Here is a 14,780-nt window from a genome sequence, read left to right as displayed (position 1 = left end):
CCAGTAAGCGCTCAATAAATGCGACTGGATGAATGAATGACTGCGTCTACTGTGGAATTTCATTAAACATTCCCTGCCCACAGTGTGCGATGCAGTAATCACAGTCTGATTACTTCTAGACCGTGAGCCCACTGTCAGGTAGGGATTGTCTCTATTTGTTGCCAAATTATACTTTCCAAGCACTTAGGACAGTGCTCTGCACCCAGTAAGCGCTCAATAAATGCGACTGGATGAATGAATGACTGCGTCTACTGTGGAATTTCATTAAACATTCCCTGCCCACAGTGCGCGATGCAGTAATCACAGTCTGATTACTTCTAGACCGTGAACCCACTGTCAGGTAGGGACTGTCTCTATTTGGTGCCAAATTATACTTTCCAAGCACTTAGGACAGTGCTCTGCACCCAGTAAGCGCTCAATAAATACGACTGGATGAATGAATGACTGCGTCTACTGTGGAATTTATATCCAAATGTTGGTGCTAGTTGCCTTTCTGAAACCTGCATGATTCTTAACTAAAATAAAACCAGAAACATTCATACATTTGATCGTATTTATTGAGTGCTTACTGTGTGCAGAGCACTGTACTAAGCACTTGGGAAGTACATGTTGGCAACATATAGAGACGGTCCCTACCCAACAGTGGGCTCACAGTCGAGAAGGGGGAGACAGACAATAAAAGAAAGCATGTGGACAGGTGTCAAGTCATCAGAGCAAATAGAAATAAAGCTAGATGCACCACATTAACAAAATAAATAGGATAGTAAATACGTACAAGTTAGAGTAATAAATCTGTAAAAACATATATACAGGTGCTGTGGGGAGGGAAAGGAGGTGGGGTGGGGGATGGGGAGGAGGAGAGGAAAAAGGGGGCTCAGTACATATCTGCTGTGTGACCTTGGGCAAGTCACTTCACCTCTCCGAGCCTCAGTTACCTCATCTGTAAAACGGGGATGAAGACTGTGAGCCCCACGTGGGACAACCTCCCCCTTCTGCACTGTGAGCCCACTGTTGGGTAGGGACCGTCTCTCTATGTTGCCAACTTGTACTTCCCAAGCGCTTAGTACAGTGCTCTGCACACAGCAAGCGCTCCATAAATACGACTGAGTGAATGAATGATTGAATGAATGACAACCTGATCGCCTTGTATCCCTCCAGTGCTTAGAGCAGTGCTGCGCGCATAGCAAGCGCTTAACAAATGCCATCATTATTAAAGTGGGGATTCTGAGCCCCACACGGGAAATGGTTTGAGTCCAACCCGATTGGCTTGTGTCGACCCCAAGCACTCAGTATAATGCCTGGCACATAGTGAGCGCTTAACAAATACCATTGGACAAGACATGATCGCTTCCAAAGAGGAGCTTACAATCAATCAATCCTACTTATTGAGCACTTACTGTGTGCAGAGCACTGTACTAAGCGCTTGGGAAGTACAAGTTGGCAACATATAAAGACAGTCCCTACCCAACAGTGGGCACACATCTCTATATGTTGCCAACTTGTACTTCCCAAGCGCTTAGTACAGTGCTCTGCACACAGTAAGCGCTCAATAGATACAATAAATACCACTGAATCAATAATATGATGCTCATATCACTAGCAAGAGGTCTGCCGAAGAGAGTAAATCAGTCATTCATTCATTCAATAGCATTTATTGAGTGCTTACTGTGTGCAGAGCATGAGCGCTTACTGTGTGCAGAGCACTGTACTAAGCGCTTGGGCAAACAGTAGCCCAGGTGGTATGGGCTCACTGCGAAGCAGGGAGGCCTTACATCTGCCACACAGAAAGCACTTTACAAATACCACAATTATCCTAATTATTGTTATGGTTTGTACATTGCCCCCTTTAAATATCAAATGATCAACAGGGCTTCCTTCTAATAATAATAATAATAATAATGGCATTTATTAAGGGCTCACTATGTGCAAAGCACTGTTCTAAGCGCCGGGGAAGTTACAAGGTGATCAGTTTGTCCCACTGGGGGCTCACAGTCTTAATCCCCATTTTGCAGATGAGGGAACTGAGGCCCAGAGAAGTGAAGTGACTTGCCCAAAGTCACCCAGCTGACAACTGGCGGAACCGGGATTTGAACCCGTGACCTCTGACTCCAAAGCCTGGCTGTTTCCGCTGCTTCTCTGCAGATTATCCACCTACTTCAATGCTACTAGGGATTGTTGTTATCATTATATATTGTTTGCACTTGGTTCTGATTCCTATAAATGCCTTAAGTGGTCAAACATCAATAATGCTTCCTTCCCTGCAAACTGTCCTCTTAGTTCAATGATACTGATGATTGTTATCATCAATAATGCTTCCCTCCCAGCAAACTATCCTCCTGGTTCAATAATACTGATGATTGTTATCATCATAATTTGTTTGCACTTGGTGCTGTTTCCTTTAAACGCCTTAAGTGGTCAAAGATGCTTCGGTTCTTTGCAGAATCAACAATGCTTTGGTTCTTTGCACACTACCGACCTGTTTTAATGGGGAGGAGGAAGAGGACAGTTGTTATTATTCATTCATTCCTTTATTGAGCGCTTACTGTGTGCAGAGCACTGTACTAAGCGCTTGGGAAGTCCAAGTCGGTAACATCTAGAGACGGTCCCTACCCAACAACGGGCTCACAGTCTAGAAGGGGGAGACAGACAACAAAACAAAACATGCGGACGGGTGTCAAGTCATCAGAATAAATAGAAATAAAGCTAGAGAAGCAGTGTGACTCAGTGGAAAGAGCGTGGGTTTGGGAGTCGGAGGTCAGGGGTTCTAATCCCGCCTCCGCCACTTGTCTGCTGTGTGACTTTGGGCAAGTCACTTCACTTCTCTGGGCCTCAGTGACCTCATCTGTAAAATGTAGGGACCGTCTCCATATGTTGCCAACTTCCCAAGCGCTTAGTACAGTGCTCTGCACACAGTAAGCGCTCAATCAATAGTGACAGCAATAATAATGGTATTTATTAAGTGCTCACTACATGCAAAGCACTGCTCTAAGCGCTGGGGAGGTTAGAAGGTAATCAGGTTGTCCCACGGGGGGCTCACAGTCTTCATCCCCATTACAGATGAGGGAACTGCGGCCGAGAGAAGTTAAGTAACTTGCCCAAAGTCACACAGCTGACAACTGGAGGAGTCAGGATTTGAACCCGTGACCTCTGACTCCAAAGCCCGGGCTCTTTCCACAGAGCCATGCTGCTTCTCTAAATACGACTGACTGAATGAATTAATTAATGAAATGGGGTTTAATACTGTGAGCCCCACAGGGGACCACCTGATTACCTTGTATCCACCCAGCACTTAGAACAGTGCTTGGCACATAGTAAGCGCTTAACAAATGCCATTATTATCATTATTATCATTAACAAAATAAATAGAATAGTAAATATGTACAAGTAAAATAGAGTAATAAATCTGTACAAACATATATACAGGTGCTGTGGGGAGAGGAAGGAGGAAGGGCAAGGGGGATGGGGAGGAGGACAGGAAAAAAGGGGAAGTAATAATGATATTATTATCTGTAAAATGGGGATTAAGACTGAGCCCCCTGTGGGACAACCTGAACACCTTGTATCCTCCCCAGTGCTTAGAACAGTGCTTTGCACATAGTAAGCGCTTAATAAATGCTATTATTATTATTGTTATTATTATTGTGGCTAGAGCAAAGGCTTGGGAGTCAGAGGTCGTGGCTTCTAATCCTGCTCCACCACCTGTCTGCTGTGTGACCTAGGACAGGTCACCTCACTCAATCTAAAGAGCCCGGGCTTGGGAGTCAGAGGTCATGAGTTCAAATCCCGGCTCCACCAATTGTCAGCTCGGTGACTTTGGGCAAGTCACTTCACTTCTCTGGGCCTCAGATCCCTCACCTGGAAAATGGGGATGAAGACTGTGAACCCCCCGTGGGACAACCTGATCACCTTGCATCCTCACCAGCATTTAGAACAGCGCTTTGCACATAGTAAGTGCTTAACAGCTGACAATTAGTGAGGTGGGATACGAACCCATGACTTCCGACTCCCAAGGCCAGGCTTCTTCCACTGGGCAAAGCTGCTTGGAACCAGTCCCTGTCCCACTTGTGGCTCACAGTCTCAATCCCCCTTACACAGCTAAGGTCACAGAGGCCCAAGGAATAATAATAATAATAATGATGGCATTTATCAAGTGCTTACTATGTGCAAAGCACTGTTCTAAGCGCTGGGGAGGTTACAGGGTGATCAGGTTGTCCCCCGGGGGGCTCACAGTCTTCATCCCCATTTTACAGATGAGGGCACTGAGGCCCACAGAAGTGAAGTGACTTGCCCAAGGTCACACAGCTGACAGTTGGCGGAGCCGGGATTCGAACCCATGACTTCCGACTCCCAAGGCCGGGCTCTTTCCACTGAGCCACGCTGCTTGGAACCAGTCCCTCTCCCACTTGTGGCTCACAGTCTCAATCCCCCTTACTCAGCTAAAGTCAAGGAGGCCCAGAGAAGTGATGTTACCTACCCAAGGTCACACAGCACACAAGTGGTGGAGGTAGGATTAGAACCCACGACCTCTGACTCCCAAATTCTGGCTCTAGCCAGAAAGATGAGTGGGCGTGGCTATCAAGGGGGCGGGGCCACGGGAGCGGGGCGCTATGTGATTGGTGCGGGGCTAAGGGGGCGTGGCTTGGGGACAAGGGGGCTCTGTGATTGGTGGTGAGAGAATGGGCGGGGCTCCGGGAGTGGGGCTCTCTGTGATTGGTGCTCTGTCTGCGGGGCTATGAGACTCGGACTGTGTGAGCGTGGCTACGGAGGGGGCGTGGCTACGGGAGAAGGGCGCTCTGTGATTGGTGGTATGAGGGAAGGGGCGTGGCTACGGGAGAAGGGCCCTCTGTGATTGGTGGTATGAGGGAAGGGGCGGGACCACGGTGGAGTGGTTATGAATGGGCCCTTCCCAGACTGAGCCCCCTCCTTCCGCTCCACCTCGTCCTCCTCTCCCTCCTCCCGTCTTACCTCCTTCCCTTCCCCACAGCACCTGTATATGTTTGTGCATATTTATTACTCTATTTATTTATTTTACTTGTACATATCTATTCTATTTATTTGATTTTGTTAATATTGTTCGGTTTTTGTTCTCTGTCTCCCCCTTCTAGACTGTGAGCCCACTGTTGGGTAGGGACTGTCTCTATATGTTGCCAACTTGTACTTCCCAAGCCCTTAGTACAGTGGTCTGCACACAGTAAGCGCTCAATAAATACGATTGATTGATTGATGATTGATTGGCGCTCCGTCTGCGGGGCTTCGAGGGGGCGGGGCTTCTTGATTCGGAGTGCGGGCTTGTCCCCGGAGGGGGCGTGGCTACGGGAGAAGGGCGCTCTGATTGGCGGTGCGAGAGAAGGGGCGGGCCAAGAGGGGGCGGTGATTCTTGGTCCGGACTGTGGGCGTGGCTAGGGAGGGGCGTGGCTACGGGACGGGGGCACGCTGTGATTGGTGGTGTGGGAGAAGGGGCGGGGCTACGGGAGCGGGGCTCTCTCTGATTGGCGCTCTGCCTGCGGGGCTACGAGGGGGCGGGGCTTCTTGGTCCGGGCTGTGGGCGTGGCTATGGAGGTGGCGTGGCCACGGGAGCAGTGCTTCTCTGTGATTGGACCTCCGCCGTTGCGGCTGCTGGCGGGGGGGGGGGGGAAACGACCGTGTGGGCGTGGCTACGAAGGTGTGTGGCTAGGAGGGGGGGCCGCGCTTACCGTACTGTTTGGTCTCCGGGTCCGGCTGGAAGGTGAAGTGGGCCACCCGTCGCCTCGGGATGGCGCCATCGCCGCCGGCCCGCAGCAGCAGCGGCCGCAGCCGGGCCGCCCCCGCCAGCGGGACCCCGGCTGCCCGCACGCCTCCCCGCACCGCTACCGCCGCCGCCGCCATCCGCTCCGCTGTCAGGCCCCGCCAGCTACGGCCGGCCGCACGCCGGGGGGCGGGGCTCCAAGGGGCGGGCGCCCTCCTCAAGCTCCCATTGGACAAACGCAGAGGGGCGGGACGCCCTCCGCGCGCTACCATTGGACGAACGCCGAGGGGCAGGGCGCCATCCCCCCGCTCCCATTGGACAAACATTAAGGGGGAGTGCTACATTAGGGGCGGGGCACCCTCCGCGCGCTCCCATTGGACAAGCACGGAGGGGCGGGGCTCCAAGGGGCGGGCGCCCTCCGCGCGCTGCCATTGGACGAACGCAGAGGGGCAGGGAGTCCTCCACGCTCTCCCATTGTACGGGCGCTAAGGGGCGGAGCGCCCTCCGCGCGCTCCCATTGGACGAACGCAGAGGGGCGGGGCTCCAAGGGGCCGGCGCTCTCCGCGCGCTCCCATTGGGCGAACGCCGGAGGGAGGGGGGCCATCCGAGCGCTCCCATTGGACGAACGCCGAGGGGCGGGGCTACATGAGGGGCGGGTCGCCATCCACGCGCTCCCATTGGACGAGGGGCGGGGCGCCCTCTGCGCGCTCCTATTGGACGAACGCAGAGGGACGGGGCGCCCTCCTCGCGCTCCCATTGGACGAACGACGAGGGTCGGGGCTACTTGAGGGGCGGGGCGCCCTCCGCGCGCTCCCATTGGACGAACGCCGAGGGGCGGGGCGCCCTCTGCGCGCTCCTATTGGACGAACGCAGAGGGGCGGGGCTCCAGGGGGCGAGGCGCACGCCGCGAGCTACCATTGGACAGACGCCGGAGGGCGGCCCCCTGGAGCCGGCCAATCACGGCTCGGAATCCCGACGGGGGCGGGGAAAGGAGCGGGGCGAGATTCGCCGTGCGCATGTGCGGGGACCTGCCGGGGTCCTCGTAATAGGCGCGCCTTACCATTCATTCATTCATTCATTCATTCATTCGTATTTATTGAGCGCTTACTGTGTGCAGAGCACTGTACTAAGCGCTTGGGAAGTCCAAGTTGGCAACATCTAGAGACGGTCCCTACCCAACAAGTGGGCTCACAGGCTAGAAGGGGGAGACAGACAACAAAACCAAACATATTAATAAAATAAAAAAGTAGAATAAATATATACAAGTAAAATAAATAGAGCAATGATAAATCAATAGAGTAATAATTACGGTACTTCTGAAGCGCTTACTAGGTGCCAAGCACTGTTCTAAGCGCTGAGATAGATACAAGTTAATTGAGCGCTTACTGTGTGCAGAGCACTGGACTAAGCGCTTAGGAAGTACAAGTTGGCAACATACAGAGACAGTCCCTACCCAACAGTGGGCTCACAGTCTAAAAGGAGGAGACAGAGAACAAAACCAAACATACTAACAAAATAAAATAAATAGAATAGATATGTACAAGTAAAATAAATAGAGCAATAATAAATAAATTGAGTAATAATTACGGTACTTCTGAAGCGCTTACTATGTGCCAAGCACTGTTCTAAGCGCTGAGATAGATACAAGTTAATTGAGCGCTTACTGTGTGCAAAGCACTGGACTAAGCGCTTGGGAAGGACAAGTTGGCAACATACAGAGACGGTCCCTACCCAACAGCGGGCTCACAGTCTAGAAGGGGGAGGCAGACAGCAAAACAAAACATATTAACAAAATAAAATAAATAGAATAGATATGTACAAGTAAAATAAATAGAGCAATAATAAATAAATAGAGCATTACGGTACTTCTGAAGCGCTTACTATGTGCCAAGCACTGTTCTAAGCGCTGAGATAGATACAAGTTAATTGAGCGCTTACTGTGTGCAAAGCACTGGACTAAGCGCTTGGGAAGGACAAGTTGGCAACATCTAGAGACGGTCCCTACCCAACAGTGGGCTCACAGTCTAGAAGGAGGAGACAGAGAGCAAAACCAAACAACATACTAATAGATAATACATAAATAGATAAATAAATAAATAGCCTTCCCAGGCTCTCTCGCGAGAGGTCTGGTTGAGAAACTCAGTGTCATCCGCCCAAGGCACTGAAGGAAAGGTGACGGGACTTTCCCAAACTCCCCCAACTCTCCCAACGCGCCTAGCCTTCTCCTGCTGCGGTCAGGCCACATGATGGAGGGGAGAGACTTGGAGTTAATAATAATAATAATAATAATAATAATAGCATTTATTAAGCGCTTACTATGTGCAAAGCCCTGTTCTAAACCCTGAGAATTAACGATGGTATTTGTTAAGCGCTTACTAGGTGCCAAGCACTGTTCAAGCGCTTAATACAGTGCTCTGCACATAGTAAGCGCTCAATAAATACGATTGATGATGATGATGATATGCAAAGCACGGTTCTAAGACTGTGAGCCCACTGTTGGGTAGGGACCGGCTCTATATGTTGCCAACTTGTACTTCCCCGAGCGCTTAGTACAGTGCTCTGCACACAGTAAGCGCTCAATAAATATGATTGATTGATTATTACCGTCAAAATATTTGGGTTTTTGGCAGGAGGGGCAGGAAGGGGGAAAAAAGTCACTGTAGCTTTGAAAATTGTCAGATTTTTTTTATACAGCAAAGTTTTATTTACATCTCCCCCCCACCCTCCCCGCCCCGTAATTTTAACAAATATTCGTTACATTTCCCACTACACAAACTCTCTGAGTTTCAAATAACAGCACAAGGCCGTTATAAAAGCACAAAACCAAGGGATAGCAACAATTCAACAACTCGATAACACAAAATGACCTTAGTGGTTGCTCTTAAAAACGTGGATTTTGTTCAGATTTCTCCAAGGACGATCAAGTGACACGACGTACGTTTACCACCGTGCTTTTCCAGTTCCAGGACACCTGGAGTAGCAATTCACTTGTTTTTCCACTTCTGGTCCGAGCGTTTTCCCAGTGAAGAGGCATCGTGGCTTTCCCTGCGGTTGCACTGCTCGTATAAAGTCTGAAATGAAAAATCCAAAAGGACGGTCGCTTGGGCGTGAACGCGAGTAGCTTGGGGGACATGTAATAATAATAATAATAATAATAATAATAATAATAATAATAATAATAATAATGATGGTATTTGTTAAGCGCTTACTATGTGCAAAGCGCTGTTCTAAGCGCTGGGGAGATACAAGGTGATCAGGTTGTCCCACAGGGGGCTCACAGTCTTCATCCCCATTTTCCAGATGAGGGAACTGAGGCCCAGAGAAGTGAAGTGACTTGCCCATCATCATCACCATCAATCGTATTTATTGAGCGCTTACTATGTGCAGAGCACTGTACTAAGCGCTTGGGAAGTACAAATTGGCAACATATAGAGACAGTCCCTACCCAACAGTGGGCTCACAGTCCAAAAGCGGGAGACAGAGAACAAAACCAAACATACTAACAAAATAAAATAAATAGAATAGATATGTACAAGTAAAATAAATAAATAAATAAATAGAGTAATAAATATGTACAAACATATATACATATATACAGGGGCCCAAAGTCACACAGCTGACAAGTGGCAGAACTGGAATCAGGTCCTCTGACTCTCAGGCATTTGGTATTTCCACTAGGCCTCACTGCTTCTCCACTATGACCTTTTGACTCTCATTTTGTGCTTGGCAGGGCACAAATCCTACTTCATAATTAAGCCATAGTGATCTTTTGCATGTATTTATTACTCTACTTATTTATTTTACTTGTACATATTCTATTTATTATATTTTGTTAATATGTTTGGTTTTGTTCTCTGTCTCCCCCTTCTAGACTGTGAGCCCACTGTTGGGTAGGGACCGTCTCTATGTGTTGCTAACTTCCCAAGCGCTTAGTACAGTGCTCTGCACACAGTAAGCGCTCAATAAATACGATTGAATGAGTGAATGAATGAAGTGGCGAAGCCGGGACTTGAACCCATGACCTCTGACTCCAAAGCCCGGGCTCTTTCCCCCGAGCCACGCTGCTTCTCTTGACATGTCTGTCAAACTTGGCAGAATGGGGGGCGTTGGGGATGTTTCGTTACTCAAGCGTGCCTAGTGGACAGAAGGACCTGGGTTCTAATCCTGCCTCCTTCACTTGTCTGGGCCTCAGTTCCCTCATCTGTAAAATGGGGATGAAGACTGTGAGCCTTAGGTGGGATAGGGACTGTGTCCTACCTCATTTGCTTGTATCCAGCCCGGTGCTTAGAACGGTGCCTGGCACATAATGAGCGCTTAACAAATACCAATTATTACTATCTCTTGGATGCCTTCTCTTTTGCCACTTTCCTCGTCATCCCCAGGTTTCTGCATTTAGCTCCAGTCCATTACTCGCCTTCTAATCCTAAAGCAAATCATCATTTCTCACCCCACGGGTGACGCGGATTTCCAGACCATCGGACCAGAAAAAGATTGCAAAAAACGGGAGGTGAGAGCCACTGCATCGAAGCACCTTCTCCAAACCCATCACCGGATGAAGAGCTTCATATGACTTCACCGCTTGGTTCGGGACTCGGTTTACCCCTGGCAGCGCCAGCAGCAGAGGACCGATGTTTTGGAAACCAGTTGCCGTTTGCGCATCCCGGTTGGGGACATTGGTGTCGAGGAAGGGGACGGCAGCCATCCAGCGCTTAGGACAGTGCTTTGCACATAGTAAGCGCTTTGACACCTGTCTACTTGTTTTGTTTTGTTGTCTGTCTCCCCCTTTTATCATCATCATCAATCGTATTTATTGAGCGCTTACTGTGTGCAGAGCACTGTACTAAGCGCTTGGGAAGCACAAGTTGGCAACAGATAGAGACAGTCCCTACCCAACAGTGGGCTCACAGTCTAAAAGGGGGAGACAGAGAACAAAACCAAACATACTAACAAAATAAAATAGAATAGATATGTACAAGTAAAATAAATAAATAAATAAATAGAGTAATAAATATGTACAAACATAGACTGTGAGCCCGTTGTTGGGTAGGGACCATATCTATAAGTTACCGACTTGTACTGCCCAAGCGCTCCGCACACAGTAAGCGCTCAATAAATACGATTGATTGAATGAATGAAGGAATGATTATTCTTCTTATTATTATTTGGTGTTCTCGCCCACCCCGGGTCTCGGACAAGCCTTTGGCGCTTCCCAGCAGGGAGGAGAACCACCAAAGTGGCGGCTTTCTCAACGGTCAGTTTTGTTCCGCCTATCACACGATCACCTTCACTGGGGAATGGTGATTAATAATCATAATAATAATGACAGTAATCGCGATATGTGTTAAGTGCTTACTATGTGCCAGGCACTGTACTAAGCGCCGAGGTGGGTACAAGCAAATCGGGCTGCTCACATGGGGCTCACAGTCTTAATCCCCATTTCACAGATGAGGTGTACATATAAAATGTACATATAAAAATGTACATATTTATTATTCTATTTTACTTGTACATATCTATTCTATCTATTTTATTTTGTTAGTATGTTTGGTTTTGTCTCCCCCTTTAAGACTGTGAGCCCACTGTTGGGTTGGGACTGTCTCTATATGTTGCCAATTTGTACTTCCCAAGTGCTTAGTACAGTGCTCTGCACACAGTAAGCGCTCAATAAATACGATTGATGATGATGATGATGATGATGAGGTACCTGAGGCCCAGAGAAGTGACTCACCCGAGGTCACACAGCGCAGAAGTGGTGGAGCCAGGATTAGAACCCAGGACCTTCCCAGGCTCCCGCTCTACCCACTAGGCCACGCTGCTTCTCTCTCTCTAACCAATGGTTTCGTGACAGTGTGAGTCACTACAACTTGGAACTGGGCTCTGAAAATCTGCTTACAGCTAGGACTTATGGCATTTGTTTGACTGTTACGACCTCTCCGGCACTGTTCTAAGCACCATCATCATCAATCGTATTTACTGAGCGCTCACTATGTGCAGAGCATTGTACTAAGCGCTTGGGAAGTACAAATTGGCAACATCTAGAGACAGTCCCTACCCAACCGTGGGCTCACAGTCTAAAAGGGGGAGAGTAAGTCTGCACGATAATCAGGTCGGACACACTCCCTGTCCCAACGTGGGACCTTGTGATCTAAGGGAAGGGGGAAGGGAGAACAGGCATCGGATTCCCATTTGGCAGATGAGGAAACTGAGGCCCCAACGTCACAAAATAGGCAGAATCAATCAATCAATCGTATTTATTGAGCACTTACAGTGTGCAGAGTACTGTACTAAGCGCTTGGGAAGTACAAGTTGGCAACATATAGAGACGGTCCCTACCCAACAGTGGGCTCACAGTCTAAAAGGCAGAAGGCAGAGCTGGGGTAAGAACCCAGGGCCTCTGACTCCCAGGCTCTTTCATTCATTCAGTCGTATTTATTGAGCGCTTACTGTGTACAGAGCACTGTACTAAGCGCTTGGGAAGTGCAAGTCGGCAACATATAGAGACGGTCCCTACCCACCAACGGGCTCACAGTCAAGAAGGGGGAGACAGACAACAAAACAAAACAGGTAGACAGGTGTCAAAATCGTCAGAACAAACAGGATTAAAGCTATACGCGCATCATAAACAAGATTAATAGAATAGTAAATATGTACAAGTAAAATAAGTAGAGTAATAAATCTGTACGAATATATACAAGTGCTGTGGGGAGGGGAAGGAGGTAGGGCGGGGGGGTGGGAAGGAGGAGAGAAAAAGGGGCTCAGTCTGGGAGCCCCCTTTCCACTAGGCCGTGCTACTCAAGTGCTTAGTACAGTGCTCCGCACACAGTAAGCGCTTAAAAAATACGATTGAATGAATGATTGAATGAATTGAATGATTGATTGATTGAATGAATGAACAAGATTCAGTCACCTAGAAAAATACTTTGCAATAAATACGATTGAATGAATGAAAGCAAAAATCAAAGAAGCTCTAAATCAAAGACCAGAAGCAGTCTATGAAAAGGGTTTTTCCCCTTGCCCTTCTCTCCTTGGGCCCGGCAAGCCAGGCTTGGGAAAGGGCCAATAAAAGCAAGGTCTATTGTAGGGTGTGGACCTGATCATCATCATCAATCGCATTTATTGAGCGCTTACTATGTGCAGAGCACTGTACTAAGCGCTTGGGAAGTACAAACTGGCAACATATAGAGACAGTCCCTACCCAACAGTGGGCTCACAGTCTGATTTGAAAGAGACTCAGAAGCAGCAAGCCGCGCAATCTCCAGGCACTGCAATCCACCTCAGGTTGCGGAGACGTGATAAACCCACTCACCTTGGCTGCTCTTAAAACAGAGTTAGGAGAATTCAGACCGACGAGCTGGCCCAGAACACGTTTCATTTCCTCGGACGTCTCCTGAGAGATGTGACCGTCTACAGTCGGTGATAAAAACACATTGAACGTTTCAGGGTTTCTTGAGAGCTATTGGCGTTAGCAGTCGCTAGACTGTAGCTAGACTCCCTGAGGGCTCTGTTATATCGTATCATCATCATCAATCGTGTTTATTGAGCGCTTACTGTGTGCAGGGCACTGGACTAAGCGCTTGGGAAGTACAAGTTGGCAACATATAGAGACAGTCCCTACCCAACAGTGGGCTCACAGTCTAAAAGGGGGAGACAGAGAACAAAACCAAACATACTAACAAAATAAAATAAATAGAATAGATATGTACAAGTAAAATAAATAAATAAATAGAGTAACAAATATGTACAAACATCGTACTCTCCCAAGAACTTAGCACAGCGCTCTGCGGACAGTAAGCACTCGGTGAATATAACTGATTGCTTAGCAAGTCCTCACAGTTTCTCGACTGCGAGCCCACTGTTGGGTAGGGACAGTCTCTATATGTTGCCAACTTGTACTTCCCAAGCGTTTAGTACAGTGCTCTGCACACAGTAAGCGCTCAATAAATACAATTGAATGAATGAACAAGATTCAGTCACCTAGAAAAATACTTTGCAAACAGCAGACACTGAATAAATGCTATTTATGATGAATAAAATAAGCCTCAAGCCCATAGATATCACTGGCTTTTGCTTATTGACATAGCAATCGCCTAGATTCCTAAACACAGTCTTGGACCGGAGAACGCAGTCCCCTTTCCATCTTCTTTCTATCTGTAAATTATTTTAGTTCTGTCTCATCCGCTACAGAGTACGGTTCTTGAGAGCAGGAACAATGTTATTAACTCTACTGTACTCATGCAAGCGCTTAGCACAGTACTTTGCGCACAGTAGGTGCTTAAAAAATATGACTGACGGAGAGACTGAAACGGTCTCTTGCTCACTGGCCTAAAGCAAGAGGGAATTGTTGCTGTATAAGGAGAAGAGAGATTCCATTCATTTTCCAGTCTTATTTCACTTGGGGTTAAGTTGGGAAAAAAGTTGGGTTGGCTGGACATTCCTAGATTTATTTACAAGGCTGTTGTCACTAAACACCCCAAAACAAACTTTCACATTACCTGGCTGGGGCTGCGTTTGAATGTGAACATAAGGATGGGTCAGGAGTTCAGGAATTGATATTCGGTCTTTAGGATTTCTAATCAAACAACGCTGTAAAAAAAAAAAGATAAAAAGAGTTGCATTTAAAAAAGCATCTATTTGTATGCATGCCATAACTCCCATCCTTCTTTCCCAACTTTTACGTAGAGATACATCCTACAGACCCAACTGTGAGTTACATACAAGTTTACACACAAAGACACACACTCTCTCTCTCTCTCACTCCCCTTCCCAGCCCTAACAGAAAGAACTTTCGAAATTACCTTTAGTACGTCCTGCAGATCTTTTTCTGCAATATCAGGAAACTCTATTTCATAATTGGGATCGATTATAGCGTGCAATTTAGTGATCTGATTGGTTATATGCTGAAACGGAGTCTTCCCGTACGTCATACAGTAGAGAATGCACCCCAACGACCAGACGTCACTTTTGGGGCTGATCTATGTGACAAAGGAGGAAGATTTCATTTGCACTGTCCGATGCTAGTTGATAGTGTTGCATTTTACCCATCTTTTCTAAATCT

General features: G+C 47.8%; 2 protein-coding genes across 2 annotated transcripts in view; both read right to left on the bottom strand.

Moving 5' to 3' along the window:
• Positions 1–5,813, bottom strand: part of BCKDHB (branched chain keto acid dehydrogenase E1 subunit beta) — a 140,525-nt gene extending 134,712 nt beyond the window's left edge. The window contains exon 1 of the mRNA XM_038761083.1: positions 5,694–5,813. The gene's annotated coding sequence lies outside the window, so the exon portion shown is untranslated. The remainder of the gene's footprint in view (positions 1–5,693) is intronic.
• Positions 5,814–8,461: 2,648 nt separating this feature from the next.
• TTK (TTK protein kinase) overlaps positions 8,462–14,780 on the bottom strand; it is a 33,881-nt gene continuing 27,562 nt past the window's right edge. Inside the window, exons 19-22 of the mRNA XM_038761212.1 lie at positions 14,521–14,697; positions 14,218–14,308; positions 13,032–13,129; positions 8,462–8,796 (exon numbers count right to left, since the gene is read on the bottom strand). Coding sequence (XP_038617140.1) covers positions 8,710–8,796; positions 13,032–13,129; positions 14,218–14,308; positions 14,521–14,697 — 453 coding nt within the window. The 3' untranslated portion in view covers positions 8,462–8,709. The remainder of the gene's footprint in view (positions 8,797–13,031; positions 13,130–14,217; positions 14,309–14,520; positions 14,698–14,780) is intronic.

This window comes from Tachyglossus aculeatus, chromosome 19 (assembly GCF_015852505.1).
Source record: "Tachyglossus aculeatus isolate mTacAcu1 chromosome 19, mTacAcu1.pri, whole genome shotgun sequence".
Lineage (NCBI taxonomy): Eukaryota > Metazoa > Chordata > Mammalia > Monotremata > Tachyglossidae > Tachyglossus > Tachyglossus aculeatus.
The sequence above is the reverse complement of the archived record's forward strand: the minus strand, read 5'-3'. Positions and strand labels throughout refer to the sequence as shown.